The sequence below is a fragment of the Girardinichthys multiradiatus genome, chromosome 4 (assembly GCF_021462225.1).
Source record: "Girardinichthys multiradiatus isolate DD_20200921_A chromosome 4, DD_fGirMul_XY1, whole genome shotgun sequence".
NCBI lineage: Eukaryota > Metazoa > Chordata > Actinopteri > Cyprinodontiformes > Goodeidae > Girardinichthys > Girardinichthys multiradiatus.
The window spans coordinates 41,828,201-41,850,421 of record NC_061797.1 but is presented as its reverse complement, the minus strand read 5'-3'; the positions used below and the strand labels follow the sequence as shown (position 1 = coordinate 41,850,421).

Genomic DNA, 22,221 nt, shown 5'->3' with positions numbered 1-22,221 from the left:
TATTTTACTCTTTTTAATAGCCAGAGTGAAACAAAAAGAGGAATGACCTTTTGAAGAATATAGGATTAGACTGACAAAAGTGTTTAAAATACATAGTGGTCTACAAGAAGATGAAGACAAACAAGGAGCTTATTAACAGCAGTTAAAAAATGCACTACATGCTGGTTCCAGGGATGCAATTAATACCTGGGTAGGAGACATTTTATAGGATTCCCCACAGCAAATCTAGAAGACTATGTAAATCATGCCCTCCATGCAGAGAAAAGTTATGAAGGATAAAAAACAAAAAAAAAAAGTAGGCAACACCTTTTCTCAGCAAAAAGAAGAAGGGAAAGAGCAGATTTATTATCAAAACAGCAGAGGAAGAGAAGGAGAAGAGCAGAGCAAATTATAGAAAAAACACCTCAGGATGTTGGTGTTGTGGGAGAGAGGGACATATGGCCAGAGACTGTCCTGATAAGAGAAAATAATGATTTAGCATGACTAGGACAGAAAACAAGTGAAATTGTTCCTAGTACCTCAGATACCAATGAAAACAAAAAATCAAAAACACAGGGGCAGGATATCCTCTTAAGTTTCCAGGACCTTCTCTCCCTAGATAGCATTAACTAAAGTAACCCCTACAAAAGTTATGGTAACTTGTGTTTATACAGATAGGAAGAGTACGTCAGTTGCTGAAGTTGTTAGCGGAAGACACTAAGAAGCTCTGCAAAAAGTGGACACCTCCACACACATGTTTATTCAAGGATAAAGAACTCAAGTGGCAGGATAGAAGAAGAATAGTGTAGAAGGGAAAAGATGCCACAGACTGGTTTGCAACAATAATGAATACAGAAATCAAAATTATTATTTTAGATAGTGATAGTGTAAGAAGGGATACATTTGCATACAAAACAATAATGAGAAATATTCCTTACTGAACTGGAGGAACAGGTTTTGAATGAAGTCCCTGATAAGTTATGGTCAAAAGACACTACTGATGTGGGTTTTAGTAAAGGAGCATTACCTGTTCAGATTAGAGCAAAAACAGAATACAGGCCCAGAGTTAAACAATACCCTTTGAAATATGATGCTCGTGAAGGAATAAAACCAGTAATAAAGGATTTAATAACTGCAGGGGTGATAATAAAATGCGAGAATTCACCATGTAACACCCCCATTTTTCCAGTTAAAAAACAAGCTCCATCAACAGGAAAGATAGGCAGTTCTGGTTTGCATTTACCTTTGAGGGACAAAGATATACTTATACCAGACTACCTCAAGGTTACTGTGAAAGTCCAACTATATACTTTCAGGTAATGAGTGCAAGTATGGCCAAGTTTGACCCTCCAGGAGGTAGTCAGAGTTGATTATATGTTGATGATGTGCTATTAGCCTCTCCTGATGAGGAGACCTGTAAAAGTGACACCATAGCATTGTAAAAACATTTAGCAGAAGAGGGACACGAAGTCAGTAAAAGACACTTCAGTTGTGTAAAAATGAGGTTAAATACCTAGGCCACAATCTTAGCGCAGGGGGATGCACAATTGTAGAAGAAAGAAAGACTGCAATATTACAAGTTCTAAAACCAGTAACAAAAAAGCAAATGATGTCCTTCCTTTGGACTAACTAATTATTGTAGAAACTGGGTGCCATATTATGCAGAAATAGTAGCTCCATTAAACAAACTAATGTATGAGGAAGAGCTGAAAATGACGTCTGAACTAAGATGGAGTGTAGAAGCTGAAGAAGCATTTACCAACATAAAACAAGTTAAACCGTTTGTTCAGATGGTAGATTGCAAGGGACATTTTATGACTTCAGTTCTGATTCAACAACATGGAGATTAAATGAAAATAATAGCCTGTTTCTTTTCAAAACTAGATAGTGTTGCGTGTGTGCAACCATATTATGTGAGAGCTGTAATTGCAGCCTAAAATGACAGTTGCAGTGCTACAATAGTGTTGTTTCACCTTTTAACCTTAAGAGTTTCCCATGCAGTTTCAGCATTGATACTGCAGAATTAGGAAAAAAAAAGAATTTGAAGTGATTTGCAGGATCACAAAATAGTTTATGTGAATGATTTCTCTAAAAAGATGAGAGGGAGAAGACACAAACAGGATATGCATTGGTGACAATGCATATAGTGTTAGAAAAGATGCAACAATAAAGCCCACTACAGGAGATAGCAATGTGGAAAAAACATGGAGCTGGATTAAAAGAAGAAATCTATATTTGACCAGATAATAAACCTGTCCTACCAAAGAACCTATATAAATGGGCAGCAATATTTGAGCCATCGTGTTTCACAATGTCTCAACAGGGAGGAATAGATATATTAATATTATATAACATATTGATTAAATTCTAAAATTCTTATTAAAAAAACATTTTTTGTAAAACATGTTTAGGATGTGTAAAACATAATCCACAAGGGAATTTAAGACCACGAAGGGGACAATTTTCAAAACTAAGATACCCTTTTCAAACAATTCATATGGATTTTATTGAGTTAAACCACAGTGAAGGGAAAAAGTTCTGTTTTAGTCATTATAGATGCATTTTCTAAACGGATAGAACTATTTCCAACTAAACATTACAAGCACCTCAGGGCTAACACCCTATGAAACGTTATTTGGAAGACCATACAGATTACCACAGTTCAAAAATAAGTGGGAGTTAGATGAAGAAGTCAACCTAGCTGATTATATGAGAAGTATGTTAGAAAAGCAACAGAAACAAATTTAAACTAATGAGGAATGTTCTATTTCCCAGCAGGAAAACTAACTAGTGGAACCAGGAGACTGGGTGTTAATAAGGAGTATAAAGGAGAAGCATTGGTATTCACCTAAGTGGGAGGATCCATATTAGTTATTATTAACCACTGCCGGGGCAGTAAAATAACTGAGAGATGAACCTGGATTCACCTTACACATTGTAAAAAGATCATTTCGGTTGAAAGCTCCGTCAGGGGAAGTGATTTACAGACTGATAATAGGGTGGACCCAGACATTTAGAGTCTGGAGAGATCCGAAAGTCAGTGAAGACAATTAAGACACTGGAACCACTTAGAGGAGTCAAAATTTCAGCCAAAATGATTTTTAGATGGTTGAGCAATTCCGATGCTGTGTATTTATTTTTTTTCTTATATTGATTTTTATTTTTCTGGTATTTCTGGGAACCAGTCAAGATGAATTAGAATGTAACAACATCTGCATGAAACAAGTAGCGTTAAGTCAAGGTAGGCAAGATAACCTAACTATGTGCACTAAACAAACTTCTTATACTTATGTCATTCAAGTGTGCGTTAAATCTAAAACCACAGCTGTGGTGCTGATCCCACTCATTAGCTTGACCAAACGAGGAAGGAAAGGACAGGATTATAGAAGTTATAAATGGTACTTAACAAATGATAGAAGAGACACCTCATGGTCCATGATGGTAGCTGATGAAGGAAATAATTGGACACCAGAGTGGTGCACCACTGCTTATGCTTGTCATCAAAAGAAGTTGTTTAAGCTCCATAAAGCTGATAATGCAATCCAGGTAACAGAGCGAAGAGAGTGAAAATTATGTTAGGAAACTTAACCACAGATGACTAGTTCCAGGTTATTACAGGAGTATCAGGAACAAATAATAACTGGTTATTGATGGTAGAGCAAGCTGCTAACATGACTAAAAGAGATTGTGTTGTGTGTTTGGGTTCCAGGCTTTTATTACAAATAATTCCAGCTGTGATACCACAACCCTGTGTGATGGAAGTAATGAATCAAACTAATCCTAATGAAATGTGTTAGCACAAGGATTCTGTTTTTCCTGTAATTAGAGCAGATAAGGATAAATCAGTTTTCCATAAATGAGTCACCACTGGAAACTATACATGTATAAATATGACAGAGAGAGGTAATAAATTGGGAAATCTCATTGCAGTATGGTGTATTACAATTGTAAAAGTAAATAAGTGTTTTAAACCAGTCTCTAGAGGAGACATTTGGTGGTGTGGTGACGACAGGTTGTTTGATTGATTACCTTCAAAAGTAACAGGACTCTGTGCTCTAATTACTTTATGGTTATATCCTATGTTAGTAGATGAAGTAACAGATGGACTATTTAGTGTTAAATCCACATGATTGGTGTGATAGGAAGTGCAGAGAAGCAGCTTGGCAGACTGAGGGAGACTCTACATACATAGATGCTATAGATGAATATAAATTAACTGATCAAGTAGCTGCAGGATTTGAATTAAGTATCTGTTGGTGGTGTACGTTGAACAGAAACGTAGACAGGATCAATTATATCCATTACAATGTACAAAAACTAGGAAATTGGACACAAAGCGGGTTTGAACTGTCCATGACTAATTGGCTTCAACTTCCCTGATAGCATTCCAGAATAGAATTGCTTTGGACATGTTGTTAGCTGAAGAAGGAGAAGTTTGTGCTATTTTTGGAGAAAAATGTTGCACATTCACACCTAACAACACTGCTGCTGGCTGATGGCAGCCAAATGAAAGCCATAGAAGGTTTGAGATCTCTAAATGGCAAAATGAAGGAGCATTCTGGAGTAGACGCCTCGATGTGGGACTCCTGGCTGGATATGTTTGGGAAGTATAAAAGTTTAGTATCATGAGTAATAATTTCCTTTGCAGTGTTTGCCACAATTTTGACATTGTGTGGAAGTTGTTGTATTCCCTGCCTTTGTTCTCTGTTTAACCGTCTTATCACCACAGCTATTTCTCCTATGGAAAACAGAGTTACACAACTCTATCCGTTATTTAAACATCAGGATGATGAAGATGACGAGGATGGGACTGACCACTTTTCTGACCTGTACGCAGATCCATTTCTATATGATTCTGTGATTTAAATGTCAGTAAGTACCTCTGAGTATAATTGTCTTTGTACTCATGAAGATAATCTTACAGTTAAAAATTTGAGAGAATTGGCTGTTTACGTGATATGAGAATGTGAGCAAATACGACAAACAGGGGGGAAATGTTGGAATAATTGAATAAAGTTTGTCTTATTTTCCTCCTATTCTTTATTTTAACCATTTGATCTTATAATCATTTAAGATGTGTGTGAGTAAATGATCTGATGAGTTGTCTGCAGGCAAAGATCGTAAATGGAGCTGAGTTAGCAGAGAAGGAAGCAGTCCAGTTGAGGAGGTCATAAAGAGAGGCTGATTGCACTGAACAAAAGGCACAACTGACCCTGGAAGCTGAAAGAGGACTGTGGAAATGTGTTGTTAATGGATAAAGCTGTTTATGACTTATTTACGATGCAGCTGTTGTTTTCCCATCCTTTAGAGATTAATGTTTTTGTAAACTAGGGACCCCCAAAAGACAATAAAAAGAGGGAGCGGTTAGATGGGTTTCAGAGCAGTTGGGAGACTTGTAACTGAACACATCTCTGACTGTCTCTCCTCGCAAAGCGAGTAAAATAACTAATACTTTGTCTCTCTCTTCTTTTTGTGTTGTTATACGTATTGTTAGGTTGTTTAAACCTGACAAAGATCGTGGTCAGTAATGAAGTCATTAGGAGGTGGTGGAGGTCTGCAGCATTTGGAAGATGTTGGTTCGGTAGCAAGGCCTCAGCCACGGGGGGTGTTTAATGGAGAAGAGGTCAGAGCCATTTGGGTCCTGATTTAAAGAGCTCCTTTCATGTTATCAGAATTCAGTAAAGCAAAAAGCGGGCTCATTGGGGAGATGGGAGAGTTCTGTGCGGTCTGGGTCGGGGTCTGGGGTGAGGGGGGTTTACCGGGGGTGTCGGTCTGGGTTTGGGTCTGGGTTTGGGGGGATGGGGGTATAATGGGGGGGTCCTCTTCTCCTGTGGATTTCGACGGGGAGACCTTTTGTGATGACCTCTCTTTCTCAGCCAACTGGCCGATTGTTTCTGCTGGAGCTGTTGGAGGCACCGTTATCATTGTTGTTGATACTCCATGTTCTCTGCTGAAGGTCGAAGCTGCTGGCGGATTATTTACAGAATAGAAGAGATTAGATGTAAAACGTCTGGCTCCTGGCTTGTTCAAACAGAAACCATCTTGCTTGAAGAGTTGTATTTTTTCCCAAAAAATATTAAAGTTGTCGATGAAGTTAACAGGTGTGGTGGCACATGTTTTTTTCAACCACTTACTAATCATCAGGAGTCTGGAAAAAACCTAATCTCCACAGAACATTGGTGCAAATAGTCCGCTGAGAAACACCTTGATATTGAGACCTCCAACAATATTCAGAAGACGAGTGAAATCCTCCTTCAGTCTTTCTGATTTTTTCTTAGCCACGTCATCCATGGCTCCACAGTGTATAATAAGGTTTTCTAGAGACGGGTGCATTTCTGTGATTGCGAGAATATTCTCTGTGATATCAGAGACCACGTTACTGGTACCAATCATACCTTCTGTGTTTTTCTTGTTGCAGAAGTTTTTAATCCCATCCACAGCTGTGTTGCCCACTATTAGGGTTCTTGGTGTGGTGGGACGCTTTTTCTCTGGCAATTTAGGAGAAGACTGTTTAGAATGAAGGTTGTTCTCAAACCTTTTATTGATCTCAGAAGATGGATCATTTTCCTGGTTTTCATTCTGTAGTGGAGCAAATCTGTTTTGGAGGGCAATTCCATTATTTCCAGCTGTCTCACTCCTATCAGTTGTTGTTACAGCAGCTCACTGTTGAAGTCTCCTTTTCCAGGGAAAACGGGCATTTCTCTGTAATTCTGGCCATTCTAATTTATTTAATTGCTGAGATCTTACAGTGAGTCGTCCACCTTGATTTTTTGGGCATGCCCCCAAAACATGCCAGGGGGGTCTGCCGGTAGGTTTATTCTCAGTGTTCTGATTGCTGGCTGAGTTGTTGAGCTGGCTGTCACTGTTTGGGATCACAGGCAAAGTTGAATCATCGCTGTACCCCATATTCACCACCACATTCACTTCTAGTCGATGGATTTTCATCTCCAAAACAGCCAATTTCTGTAAAGGTTTGTCAAAGTCCTCTGTGGTGAAGGGAGGCATTTTGTGCTGATTAGCTGGCGTCAACTTGTCCTGCTTTCGAGTTCAATTATAAAAACATCAAACTCCTATAAAAAAAATAAAAAGATAAAATAATAATAATAATCCTTGGGAGTAAGAAGATGTTTTAGCCCAATAGTTCCATAATTTTGGCTAAGAGATAAAAAGTTAGGAGTAAAAGAATGCAAGCAAACAGGGAGCTTAGGAGAAAAGCGTCTGAGCAGGCAGAGAGGCGGAGGGCGGAAGTACTGTGCTTATGTCTGTGTAGGCTATATATGTTAGGTGCTTATGTTATCTTATGTTTCTATTGAAAATGTCCTGTAGAGATTACAGTGTTATTCATGTTAGTTGCCTTTTTAAAAGGCTGAGTCTAAAACCTCTAACACCTAACGTCTAACACCTAACATGTACATCTAACATATACACTTTACATTGATATAAGCACCTCACATATACACTTAACATAAACACTTATCATGTACATCTAACATGTACACTTAACATAAGCACCTAACATGTACATCTAACATGTACACTTAATATAAGCACCTAACATGTACACTTAACATAAGCACCTAACATGTACACTTTACATAAACACTTATCATGTACATCTAACATGTACACTTAATATAAGCACCTAACATGTACACTTAACATAAACACTTATCATGTACATCTAACATGTACACTTAATATAAGCACCTAATATGTACACTTAACATAAGCACTTAACATAAGCACCTAACATGTACACTTAACATAAGCACTTATCATGTACATCTAACATGTACACTTAATATAAGCACCTAACATGTACACTTAACATATACAGCGTACATAGACACATAGACGTGTTACATGGACATAGACACATTGCATGTACAGTTTACATAGACACATTGACGTGCATAGACACATAAACATATACATATTTTGGGCACTAATGGAACCCCATATCCTTCAAAGCATGCAGTCCTGAATTTGGACACAGCAATAGTGAAGGACATCCGTGAATCAGTAAATCTGTGTTTGATTAATCTGTGGCTTCAAGAACCCGGATGTGTGACACAACAAAACCTAAATTCTGGAACTGAAATTGAATTTCAGACCTGAAAGTGAAAGTAGTCAAACTGAGTTTTCAATACAAAGCAAAGCAATTTTTAAAGCAAACAAATTCAGTTTTAAACCATTTTATTCAGTTTCAGTTTGGTGAAATTCATTTTCAAACCAATGCATTTCATTTCAAATTACACAAATACATTTTCAGTCTGAGCAATTCAGTTTCAGTTTCTGATGGCACAAGTTTCTTCCCATATAGGACTCTATAATCTGAGCAAGTTGAATCATAGACAGTCATATTCAGTAAATCAAAACACGCATTGTGATGAGGTTCATTTGTCAGATCAAAATTAACTTTTGAAAATAACAACCTTTTAGCAAGTATCGAAAATACTTTCAGAAAGCCCACATTTCTGTTTAAAAATATTTTTTATTGGCATGATGTAATGTTTTTATCTTCAAAGAAGAATGGAACATTGAGGACCCCACGATTCCCCACGATTGTTAAATGATAAAGAGTATTTCCTGTCTGCCAATTAAGACCAGTCCCAGAAAATCCTGTCCATTTTCCCAGCCTACCATAAACTGTGTCCAATGCAGTAATGAGATCACGTAATAACAAGACAGAAGAGACCCTTCACTATATGCTTCAAAACTTTTACCAATGCAGTCTTGGTGCTGTGGTATAAAGCCTGAGTGGAAAGCATTGGAGAGATTATTTTTATATTAAAGAGGTAAATTTGTTTAAAAACAGTTTTTTCAATTACTTTTGCCAGAAATGGTAGAACAATATCAGCCTGTTATTACCTATTATTGATGCAAGTTGGGTGAGTTTGTTATTCTGAAATGCTATATCTGTCTGTGTTGCCCTGTAGTTCCAGCTCCCTCCACTTCTATTAAAATGCTTGCTGTAGGTTTGGCTACTGCTTTGAGGTTTTCCTGTTTAAGCAAACCTCCCCTGAGAGACAGGAACTTTATATTACAAGTCATGCTCAGATCAAGCAAAGGAAACAGTTTTTTTCAGACCTGCTGGTTTGCTGCCCTTTACAGCCCTGTCTGTCAAGACTGAAGCCGAATTACAAGAGATTTAACAGTAAGTTTGTTGTTTTTCCTGCATTATGTAGCTTTAGTCTGAAAGATTATGCAGCTCAGTGTACGTTTCTGCTGTGCATTGTGCAGCACATTTATGGTGAGTGTTTTGATTGAGTGTTTTTATGTGGTGCTCGTGTTCTGTCTTTTAAATGTTGGCACCGGTTCACATTTGGATCTCTCACTCCGGTGTCTTTCACGAGACATGTTGTGCAGTGTTCGTAAGAGAACATTCCTATCATGAATCATATGTAAACCAAAGGTTGTATGTACTTCACTGACACGGCAGGGTGAAAACAGGATGGAAAAGCACATTCCCAATGCTCTGCGGTGATTAAACAGTTAATAAGTGTGGGGTGTGCAGCCTGCAGTTACTAGGAAGTGTTATGCAATACTGTTTATCTGACTTCAGCTCCTCACAGCTTGTATCATCTTGTTCAGTTCTTACAGTTGCTGCAAGATCTTTTGGTTGATTGTCTACAATACATTTTTTTAACTATAAAGAGCATATATCATCATATTTGTACCATTAAATCTTAAAAGTATTAAACATAATTCATACACAGCTTATACATTGTTTTTTGTCAAAACCAATTTTAAGATATATATTTTTACTGAGACAAGAAGATCTTTTTGAGTCATGCTCACTAAACCAGTAAACAGCAATAATTTATTTAGAGGATGGCAAAGCATCTAGAAATCTGTTATGTAATCACAGAATAAATTGTTTTCTTGACAAAAAAATATTTTATAATATTATATATTTTTGGTTGAAGCATGTAAGTCTAAAAAGAAAAGATATAACATTTTGCTATAAAGTTCATTTATGCAAGAAATGGAGGTGAGCTTCATGGATGTAAACACAGGTACCGGGGAAAGTTTTTTTTCCTCACCCACCAAAAAAAACAGTTTCTTTGTTGGAAACACTTTTTGCCTCAGGTGTATGAAGCAATTTCAGTCTCGGATTATACAGGTCCTTCTCAAAATATTAGCATATAGTGATAAAGTTAATTATTTTCCATAATGTCATGATGAAAATTTAACATTCATATATTTTAGATTCATTGCACACTAACTGAAATATTTCAGGTCTTTCATTGTCTTAATACAGATGATTTTGGCATACAGCTCATGAAAACCCAAAATTCCTATCTCACAAAATTAGCATATCATTAAAAGGGTCTCTAAACGAGCTATGAACCTCATCATCTGAATCAACGAGTTAACTCTAAACACCTGCAAAAGATTCCTGAGGCCTTTAAAACTCCCAGCCTGGTTCATCACTCAAAACCCCAATCATGAGTAAGACTGCCGACCTGACTGCTGTCCAGAAGGCCACTATTGACACCCTCAAGCAAGAGGGTAAGACAAAGAAAGAAATTTCTGAACGAATAGGCTGTTCCCAGCGTGCTGTATCAAGGCACCTCAGTGGGAAGTCTGTGGGAAGGAAAAAGTGTGGCAGAAAACGCTGCACAACGAGAAGAGGTGACCGGACCCTGAGGAAGATTGTGGAGAAGGGCCGATTCCAGACCTTGGGGGGACCTGCGGAACCAGTGGACTGAGTCTGGAGTAGAAACATCCAGAGCCATCGTGCACAGGCGTGTGCAGGAAATGGGCTACAGGTGCTGCATTCCCCAGTCCTGGGCTACAGAGAAGCAGCACTGGACTGTTGCTCAGTGGTCCAAAGTACTTTTTTCGGATGAAAGCAAATTCTGCATGTCATTCGGAAATCAAGGTGCCAGAGTCTGGAGGAAGACTGGGGAGAAGGAAATGCCAAAATGCCAGAAGTCCAGTGTCAAGTACCCACAGTCAGTGATGGTCTGGGGTGCCGTGTCAGCTGCTGCTGTTGGTCCACTGTGTTTTATCAAGGGCAGGGTCAATGCAGCTAGCTATCAGGAGATTTTGGAGCACTTCATGCTTCCATCTGCTGAAAAGCTTTATGGAGATGAAGATTTCATTTTTCAGCACGACCTGGCACCTGCTCACAGTGCCAAAACCACTGGTAAATGATTTACTGACCATGGTATCACTGTGCTCAATTGGGCTGCCAACTCTCCTAGAGAATCTGTGGAATATTGTGAAGAGAACGTTGAGAGACTCAAGACCCAACACTCTGGATGAGCTAAAGGCCGCTATCGAAGCATCCTGGGCCTCCATAAGACCTCAGCAGTGCCACAGGCTGATTGCCTCCATGCCACGCCGCATTGAAGCAGTCATTTCTGCAAAAGGATTCCCGACCAAGTATTGAGTGCATAACTGTACATGATTATTTGAAGGTTGACGTTTTTTTGTATTAAAAACACTTTTCTTTTATTGGTCGGATGAAATATGCTAATTTTGTGAGATAGGAATTTTGGGTTTTCATGAGCTGTATGCCAAAATCATCCGTATTAAGACAATAAAAGACCTGAAATATTTCAGTTAGTGTGCAATGAATCTAAAATATATGAATGTTAAATTTTCATCATTACATTATAGAAAATAATTAACTTTATCACAATATGCTAATGTTTTGAGAAGGACCTGTAAAGAAGAAACATTCCAGAGTTGAGAGACTGAGATCACGAGCTTTGGCCACGACATATTTTTCTGTTTCAACCAGAGTGAACAGTCAAAACTACTGAGGCAACTGTAGGTGTAGTTTGAGGACGAGTTAAGCATATATAATGATGCTTTCTTTAAACAACTCACTGTTTTAGCATATTTTTTTAAAGGGGTCCTGCCCCACTGCAGTGAATTACAGGCTCCAGGCTTGCCACTAAGCACTTTTAAATCTCTCAATATGGTGCTCATTTATCAAGTGTCCTACAGCATTCAGAAAACAATTTTCCTAACTTCTATCTTCTCACCAAATAAATCGTCCCTTTCTGACCTCTGGAACTAGTGGCTTTGCTATCACTACTTTTTTTTTCTTGGATGGTCATCATGCTAGGCACTGATGCCTGAGTTTGACATTCCAGACAAAACATTATCACTCTTCTGCAACTTTTGGCTGCATTCTTAGCTGCCTTGTTCTTGCTTTTGCTTTGTTTATGCTTTTTCAAATTTTACCCCTTTTTGGACATATAAATGAATGTAACTATTGTGAGCTACAAGGCTGAACACAGCTAAAAAGAAAAAGTTGTGTAAATGATGAGGCATGCCCTTTTAAGCTCGACACTATTGATTTTAGTTTTCCACAAACTAAAACTTTTATTCAGAGGTTTATTAATGCAGCAAGACAAAGAAGTCTGTCGAGGTCCTATAACATGCTGTCACTGAAGGGAAGAGAAATATTATCCCATTAAGTCAGTGGCTAAACTGGTTTTTAAAGGACATGGGTATTTATTTACAGAAACAAGTTGCTTTTCTTGGCACAAAACTCTTGCAAAGTCTTTATTTCCACATGCCCTCTTTTTGAATTTAAGGCACACCATATAGAACTTTCCCACAAGTGCCATGGCAGTTTTACTCTACGAAAGGGAAATCTCAACATGGAATCCTATTTGCATGATTGACTTTATTAAATCAAGTTTACATCTATTCAATTCAATTCAGTTTTATTTATATAGCGCCAATTCACAACACATGTTGTCTCAAGGCACTTCACAACAGTCAGATACATACATTCCAATTAATCCTAACCATTGAACAGTGCAATCAGATTCAGTTATTTATTCAAATTGGATAAAAAGTTTTTCTATCTAAGGAAACCCAGCAGATTACATCCAGTCAGTGACTTGCAGCATTCCCTCCTCCCGGATGAGCATGTAGAGACAGTGGACAGTCACTGGCGTTGACCTTGCAGCAATCCCTCATACTGAGCATGCATGTAGCGACAGTGGAGAGGAAAAACTCCCTTTTAACAGGAAGAAACCTCCAGCAGAACCGGGCTCAGTGTGAGCGGCCACCTGCCACAACCGACTGGGGGTTTGAGAGAACAGAGCAGAGACACAGAAAGAACAAAGAAGCACTGAGTACTTTCTATGGGAAGGAAAAGTAAATGTTAGTGGATGTAGCTCCTTTAGTCGTTTCACCTAGAAAGAAAGAACAGATAAAGTCTGAGCCAGTTTTCAAGGTTAGAGTCTGAAAAAGAGCACATACAGTTAGTCACAATAGAAGCTCAGTTAGTAGCTATGTCTAGGGGAGAGAAAGGGTTAAACACTAAAAGACAGGGCTATGTGGATCATCGGTAGAGGGTGAGCATTAAGTTGTTGCCCGCAGAAGCTCGGACGATTCCCCTCTCCAGAAAGGTGTCACAGGTAGACACAGAGCCAGGTCAGGTGTAGCTTCTAGGAAGAGAAAAGAGAGAACAAGGTTAAAAGCTGAAATAACAGCAAATAATGCAAAATTGGAGAGTAGTGTGAGAATGTAGCGAAGAGGGTGAAAGTGGTCATTATGTCCTCCAGCCGCCTAAGCCTATAGCAGCATAACTACACAGATAGTTTCAGTTCAGATTGTGTAGTTAAACGGCGCTTATTTACAACAATGTTGTCTCAAGGCACCCCACAAAGAGTCCCACTGATGGTCATTGTTATACTAAAAACCACAAGGATTGGGATACCTCCCTCTGTCAGACTGGTTATAACCATTGGAAAAGAGAAGGGGTCATACAGGTAGCAGAAATGGACGGTGTGTTTGCACCTCAACCATAACTGAGCCAGTTTAGGCTAAACCTGACTCCCCCTTACTCCATCCAACAGGGAGGGAGGAATGCTCCCTCCTGATAAACTAAGCCACTCTAACTATAAGCTTTATCAAAAAGGAAAGTTTTAAGCCTAGCCTTAAAAGTAGACAGGGTGTCTGCCTCACGGACCAAAACCGGGAGCTGGTTCCACAGGAGAGGAGCCTGATAACTAAAGGATCTGCCTCCCATTCTACTTCTAGAGACTCTAGGAACCACCAGTAAACCTGCAGTCTGAGAATGAAGTGCTCTGTTAGGAACATATGGAACAAGCAGATCTCTGATGTATGATGGAGCTAGATCATTAAGGGCTTTATATGTGAGGAGGAGAATTTTAAATTCTATTCTGGATTTAACAGGGAGCCAATGAAGGGAAGCTAAAATAGGAGAAATATGATCTCTCTTTTTACAACTATTACAATAGTCCAGCCTTAAAGTAACAAATGCATGGACTAGTTGTTCAGCGTCACTCCTGGACAGGATATTTCTAATTTTGGCAATGTTCCGGAGGTGAAATAAGGAAATCCTAGAAACTTGTTTAATATGGAATTTAAATGACATGTCCTGGTCAAAAGTAACACCAAGGTTTTTTACTTTATTACCGGAGGTCAATTTAATGGCATCTAGGTTAAGTGATTGACTAAGCAGTTTCTTTTTTAAAGACTCCGGTCCAAAGACGACAACTTCTGTCTTGTCTGAATTTAGAAGCAAAAATGTAAAGTCATCCAAGTTTTTATGTCTTCCAGACATGCTTGTAGTATATCTAACTGGTTGGGCTCATCAGGATTTATGGATAAGTAAAGCTGAGTATCATCAGCGTAACAGTGAAAATGTATCCTATGCTGCCTGATAATTTGGCCTATTGGAAGAATATATATAGTATTGTAGCTCTAGCATTAAAGTAGTGGGTCACATTGTTACAATAGAAACCTGTATTATGACCTTCAACCATATTGATTATTTGTGTATCAGTGCAAGGGTGTGTGTGTACATGGGGATAAATGAGCGTATGTGTAGATGTAAGTGTGTTTGTATTCAGTGGGTGTATGTGAGCAAGTTTGTCACCCGGAGGTTCACAGTTGTTAGTGGTGAGGATGGTAGAAAGCCTGGAACACACAGCACCCGAGAGCAGCAAAGGACAAGTGGACCTGTTTTCTGGAAGGCCACAGCAGCTCCAGGCCGACAGACACAAGGAATCACCCCAGAGCACACAGAGGTAGCCAAGTCTTGGCAAGTTTATTTGTAAAGCACATTTCAGTGTGAAGATGTGTTGCAGTAATCGATTTGACTAAAGATAAACGCATGGGTACGTTTTTCAAGGTCCTGCTGGGACATTAGTCCTTTAATCCTGTAATTGTTCTTCAGGTGATAGAAGACCAACTTAGTGGTTGTCTTTATGTGCTTCTGAAGGTTCAGGTCTGAATCCAACCCTACACCCAGATTTCAAGCCTGATCTCTGGTTTCTAGCTGTAGTAACTAAAGCTATGAGCTCCTCCTTTGATCCAAAAATAATTACTTCAGTTTTGCTTTTATTCAACTGAAGAAAATGATGGCATATCCACACATTGATTTGTTCCATGAATCTAGCCAACGCTTGAATGGGTTCATAGGCACCTGGTGACATTGTAAAGTAGAGCTGCGTTTTATCTGTAAAGTTATTGTAACTTCTTGTGTTACACTCTCACCAAGAAGGAGAATGTAGATTTTAATTAGGAGGGGCCCATAAATAGAACCTTGGGGAAACCCTGGGAATTTTGTCAACTCTGAAATAAAGTTACCTATTGACACAAAAATGTTTGTGTCCTTTAAGACTGAAACAAGCAAAGTACTGTACCAAAAAGACCTACCCAGTTATCCAGTTTCTCCAGTAATATACTGTGGTCAGCAGTGTCGAATGCTGCACCGAGGTCCAATAATACCAGCACTGTGGTTCTTCCACAGTCTGCATTTATGCAGATGTCATTAAACACCTTGACAAGGGCTGTCTCGGTACTGTGGTGAGCACAGAAACCTGACTGGAAGAATTCAATGCTGCTGGTCATTGTTGAAGGTATTTAAATGTTGAAACACAGGTTTTTTTTTTATTACCTTACTAATGAATGGGAGATTTAAGATGGGTCTGTAATTTTGAAATAGCAACTTATATAGATTATTGTTTTTCAACAGTTGCTAATTGCTGTTTTTACGTCCTGGGGCACCGGACAAAAAGTATGAGTTTATTATTTGAATCAAATCAGATGCTATGATAGGCAAAACTTTCTTTAAGAAAGCTGTAGGTAAAATATCAGCACAGCAGGAGGTAGAGCTTATTTGATGTATAATTTCTTCTAAGTTTTTGTACATGATTTGATGTACATGATTTTGTGTCATTTTGTCCAAAACGTTTTGATTGGACAGACCATTGATACTTGACTTCATATTGATGTGCAGACTATTGTTCTAATCTTCTGAATTTTCTCAATAAAGACATTAGTTAATTATCTGCAGGCCCTGGTAGAGTGGAGTTTAGATGCTACAGATACAGGAGGGTTTGTTAACCTGTCAACTGTAGCAAACAAGGCACAAACGTTATCAATGTTTTTGTTGTTGATTTCAGATATTCATTTGCATTTTTCAGCTGTAAGTTATACCTGTAAAGTTTCTCTTTATAGATGTCATAGTGAACCTGGAATCCAGTCTTTCTCCACCTCCATTCAGCTTTTCAACACTTACATTTTTTCACTTCTTACAGGTAGAACATTTTGCCATGGATATTTCCTCTTACCAGAGACAACCTTCACCTGAATGGGAGCAATGGACTGAATAATGTCTGAAATGTTAGAATGAAAGTTATGTATCAGCTTTACTGAGTTACAGGATGAAGTTTAAAAGTAAACCTGGTTAAAGGTTTAAGTTGCACTGTCCTTTTAAAAAAGCACTTTCTTTTAGTACTGAATCTCTTTGGCAAATTGAAGCAATGGAAATGATGCTCTGAAGGATAACATAAAGGTTCACAGAAAGGATGACATCAGGTACAGAGACCTTGGAATTGTTTGGACCCTTACTGATATGTTCCCTTTGCCTGCTTAACACATTGAGTCAAACCATAAAATGTAAGTGTATCACATAGCTAATTTACACCTCTGTCTTGGGGGTTGCAATCAACGCATATCACACATAGAAGGTCATTGAAATCTTTGAAAATGTTTGTAGGGCACCGAACCCCAACCAAACACTAGCAGGGCTCCTGGCACCAAACAGAACTATTTTCCCACAGAGAGGCTCCATCTGCTACATAAACGTGAGGGCTGCCAGAGGGAAATTCCAGCTAGAAATAAAGAGACTATTCAGTGAAAAATCACTGCAGGGTCTTTCTGGTCATAGTTGCAGGGATACCAACAGCAATGTGATTCTTTTTTTTTGTCTTCTGTTTTCCTTTCCTTACAGATCGTGCTGATTTTGGAAGATTTGGGGATGTATTCGCCACTGGGCTCCGTCATTTATCTTTTCTATGCCATCACCACACTTGCATTTGCTGAGAAAATTCTGGTTTTCCCACATGATGGCAGCCACTGGGTGAACATGAACGTGCTTGTCGAGGAGCTGCATTCACGGGGACACTTTGTGACAGTCATTCGGGCTGCAGACAGCTGGTACATCAGTGAGACGGCTCCACATTATGAGGCCATCACAGTGGATGTGGAGGTCGGTGGCAACGAGGATTTTTATCGTCTCTTTGTCTCTGAGGTTATTAAAATTAAAAGAAGCAGTGGGTCTGCATGGGCCCGTTTCGCTTTAGACATGGAGTTGAAAGACAAGTTCTATGAATTACACAAACAGATATGTAAGATGATTGTACACATATTTGAAAGTAAAGAGTTAATGAAGGTACTCCAGGAGGCCAAATATGACGCAGTTTTAACTGACCCTGCAAATGGAGGAGGTGTGTTTTTGGCTCACTCCCTTGGCCTGCCGATGGTGTTCAATGCTCGTTGGACTGTTCATGGTGAGGCACATTTTGCTATTGCACCTTCTCCTCTTTCCTATGTCCCACTTCCACCATCGGAGCTTACGGATAATATGACGTTCTTTGAGAGGGTGAAAAACATAATTTTCTACCATATGAGAATGCATCTGTACAAGCAGGTTGTTGCACCACATTACTCTTCTTTGTGTAAGCGCTACTTTGGCCCAGATGTGGACTACTTCTCTTTGTTTCAAGCTGCAGATCTGTGGCTGATGAGAGTCGACTTTGTGTTCGAGTTCCCCCGTCCCACCATGCCAAATGTTTTCTACATGGGAGGATTCCAGTGTAAACCTGCAAAACCTCTGCCACAGCACTTGGAGGAGTTTGTGCAAAGTTCTGGAGAGCATGGAGTCATCATCATGTCTTTGGGGACTTTAATTGGCGAGCTTCCACGTGACTTGGCAGATGAAATTGCTGCTGGTTTTGCTAACTTACCACAGAAAGTTATCTGGAGGTATAAGGGAGCCAAACCTCCCTCTTTAGGAAACAATACTTTAATAATAGACTGGATGCCTCAGAATGACCTCCTAGGGCATCCGAAAATCAAACTTTTTGTAAGTCATGGAGGAACAAATGGAATTTACGAGGCCATCTATCATGGGGTTCCAATAGTGGGCATTCCCTTTGTGTTTGATCAAGCTGACAATCTCTCCAGACTCAGAGCTAAAGGAGTTGCAAGGATTTTGGATGTGTCAGATTTAAATCAAAAAGTCTTTCAGAAAACTCTGCAGGAAGTCTTGTATGAGCCATCTTACAGGATGAACATGCAGACACTCTCCCGACTACACAGAGATCAGCAGGTGAGGCCACTAGATCGAGCCATCTTCTGGATTGAGTTTGTCATGAGGCACAAAGGTGCTGCTCACCTCAGAACTGAGTCCTACAGACTACCCTGGTATTCCTACTACTCAGTAGATGTCATATTATTTTTAATAGTAATTTCTGTACTAGTGTTGTTGGTTTTCTTTTGGTTATTGTGGCACTGCTTCAAATTATGCTGTAAAAGAAAATTAAAATCTGACTGAGTAGGGCACCAATCAGGTATAATATCATGTCAACTGACCAGTTGTTCTACATGGTTCTTTTTCAACCGTTATATAAAACAGAACCAGTGAGTTTTTGACATAAGACAATTTAAGTCACAACTTTTGTAGACAAAAAGCCTGTACATGTAGTACTGTTCAGCTGGTTGAGGTTGGGAGTAGTTCTAATATGTCATATGACTCTGAGTTTGCAGAAAAGTAAAGAAATCGTCATGGAGGTGGAAAACTAATCCTCTGTTTTAGCTGATTTTTAGTAGTATACAAACTCTCCAACTAAAAAATTTTAATATCTGTTGAATGCAGTGACATATTGGAGGATATGGAATGTATAAACATTAAATAGAGTGTTGTTCAGTTCGTTGCTCATTTCTTAAATTAGCAATGCATGTGTTACTGTGCTAATTGATTTTCTAATTTGTCTACAACCTCACTGCAATATGACATTTTTTTTTTTAACTACGGGTGTAGGAACAATTGCTTATAATAATTTCAAATGATCTCAATTAAAAATTCTGAACTATTGCTTTAAAACTGGTTCTCGTAGAAAGGTGTCAGAATAAATGTTGCATCGCAGTTTGTTGCCACAGACCAGTCAGGATTAAAGCAGTATTCTCAGATGGCTTTGGTCTTTTTCAGCAGGATAATACGCCCTGCCACAAATCAAAAGTGGTTCTGGGAACGGTCTGAGTAGCACAACAATGAGTTTGTGGAATTGACTTGGCCTCCACATTCCCAAGATCCCAGTTGAATCAAGCTGAATGTGCAGGACAGACCAACGCAAAACATGGAGGCCCGGACTCGCAATTTAAAGGACTTGAAGGATCTGCTGCAAACATCTTAGTGCTAGACATCAGAACACACACCTTTGGGTCCAAAGTATTAGACAGTTGGTCATAATATTTTGCCTGATTAGTGTATGTACCTCTTTGCTCATTTCATGTGGCTTATCTTCTATTTTACTGTATTAGACTGAACAACATGCAGTTCTGTTTCCTAGCTTGACTATCTGTTGTAATGCAATTAAACTGTAGCACAAAGTTTACATTTCAAAATGTTTATTTTTCTCTTAAAAAATAGTGACATTAATAATAAAGGTTGGATTTACTGCAGAAATATTCGGCTTCAGGATTACTGATTTCTTTAACATCCAGAAGGTGGTGCTCTTCACCAACCCATCTGTCTTTTGAACCTGCTTAATACTGTTTATGGCTGTACTCCAACCAAAGGACAGGTATGAGTGGCCAGAAATCTAACATGGATTTCTTTGGGCTGTAGAGAGATGCTGGGGTATGTAGGAAAAACCTGCCCATGCATGGGTCTACACAGAAAGCAGCAACAATTGAGTTAATGTTTTGAATATAGGATTATACATCAGCAGTAAAGCATTCATTAAAATCACAACTTTTAAAAGTGTTTTTCAATCACACATTGTGTTCTATGCTATGTACTGATTTTTTTGTTTTTTTAAATACATATGTGGGTTTAAACTACATTAAATCGTTGGATGTTTTTGCAGTTTTAGAATAGAGAATGCATTGGATCTGGATCAGTCTAATCTGGCTTTGTCCAGTGGTGGTACATAGTGGGAAAGTACCTGTCTTCCCAATTGACTGGAGCCACTGGGTGAACGTAAAAGTGATTCTGCGACAGACAGACAGCTGGTATGTCAATGACTCCTACTCATTCCATATTTAATTACTGTCGACACAGAGTCTGGATTTGATGAAGACTAAAATAATTTGTTACTCGGCCGCTGGAAACTCATTTGAAGGGAAAGTCTGCCTGGATCCATTTCACACTCAAACTAGAACAAGCCCAGAAGGTCGCAGAGTTCCACAAATGAAAAGTTTCTTGAGACCAAAGAGCTGATAGTCCATACAGGATACCAACTATGACCTTGTCCTTACAGATCCAGCTATACCAGCGGGAGTCATTCTTGCTCATTACCTTAAGTTACCTCTAGGTCTTAATGTGAGACGGACCAGTCAGGGTGAAGGCCACTTTTCAATAGTACCTTCTCCTCCCTCTTATATTCCAATGACTGGTACAGAGTTGTCTGATAAAACATCCTTTATTCAGAGAGTCCTAAATGTAATGGCATTTGCTTTGAATAAATTACAAATTGTACCATATTATGAAGCCTTAATTACAAAGTACTTTGACTCAGATGCGTCCCTCCATCCCATCATGCTATATGGGAGGGTTCCAGTGTAAACCTGCAAAACCTCTGCCTCAGTACTTGGAGGAGTATGTGCAGAGCTCTGGAGAACATGGAGGCATTATCATGTCTCTGGGGACTTTAATTTGAGATTTACCCCTTGATTTAGCTGAAGCGATTGCTGGAGCTCTTTTTCTAAAAGACCTCAGTAAGTCATTTGGAGGCATACAGGCGTCAGGCCGGTCAATCTGGGAAATGACACTTTGTTAAACTGGATGCAGCAGAACGACCTTCTAGGACATCGGAAGATTAAATTGTTTGTGGCTCACGAGGGAACAAATGGTGTTCCGGAGGCCATTTATCATGGAGCTCCTATACTGGGTGTTGCTTTGATTTTCAACCCACATGATAATCTGTTTAGAACAGAGGAGCCTGGAAGAATATTCAGATTTCTACTATGAATGAAGACACATTCTTGCAGGGGATACAGGAAGAACTAACTGAACCCCACTGAAAAACAAGAGGAGGCAACATTGAAAAGAAGTGCAGTTAAATAGAAACAAGACAAACATCTTCTTTTAATTTTATGATTTTTTTTAATTTTAGATTTGTAAACTGTGAAAACATCGGTTAGAGGATTTGTGTTTTTATTAAATATAGATTATTTATTCAAATGAGATGCAAAAACCTGGTCTGGTCTTAATAAATTTAGCCTCTCTGCTATACCAGCTTCTGTCTGTTTCCAGCCCTGTAGCTTCAGTCTCTGGTTTATCTAAACTGTCAGGTGCATGGTTTTTTTTAATCTGATGGGTTACTTTCAAAGATACCTATCCTGCCTCTTCATACAGCAGAAAAACTGACTTTGAACTCATTTTGCAATTTCCACAAAAATAATTGATATTAAAGGATATGTAAATCTCTTTGTGCTTTACTAAGCTGTTTTAACATTTTTATTAGCAGTGCAAGATTCATCACCTGCCTTTAAAGACACTGCAGACAATATTACCAATAAAAATATCAGCCTCAGTAAAATCAAGAGTTTCTTTCAGTATTAGTACAACGCTTTTGTTTTTTAAATTTGTTAACAGTCAGTAAATATGTGGGAAACAAGAACGCAATAACTACAAAAATGCCATTGCTGTCAGACATATTCTCCAATTATGCACTTGTTTTGCTTGGATCACTTTCAAAACATGACTTAGAGGTTTATATGAACTTA

The 22,221-nt window shown here is 38.8% G+C and overlaps 1 protein-coding gene and 1 pseudogene across 1 annotated transcript; both read left to right on the top strand.

Annotated features, from left to right (window-relative positions):
* The first annotated feature begins 8,949 nt into the window (after positions 1-8,949).
* On the top strand, positions 8,950-19,959 carry LOC124866826 (UDP-glucuronosyltransferase 2A2-like). Its single transcript, XM_047362795.1, has 2 exons — positions 8,950-9,136; positions 17,222-19,959. The coding sequence occupies exon 2, from the start codon at positions 17,249-17,251 to the stop codon at positions 18,824-18,826; it is 1,578 nt and encodes a 525-aa protein (XP_047218751.1). The 5' UTR covers positions 8,950-9,136; positions 17,222-17,248; the 3' UTR covers positions 18,827-19,959.
* On the top strand, positions 19,057-22,028 carry LOC124866627 (annotated as a pseudogene).
* Positions 22,029-22,221: the final 193 nt, after the last annotated feature.

Coding starts and splice junctions, on each gene's coding strand:
- LOC124866826 (XM_047362795.1), top strand. CDS start 17,249: ATGTATTCGCCACTGGGCTCCGTCATTTATCTTTTCTATGCCATCACC.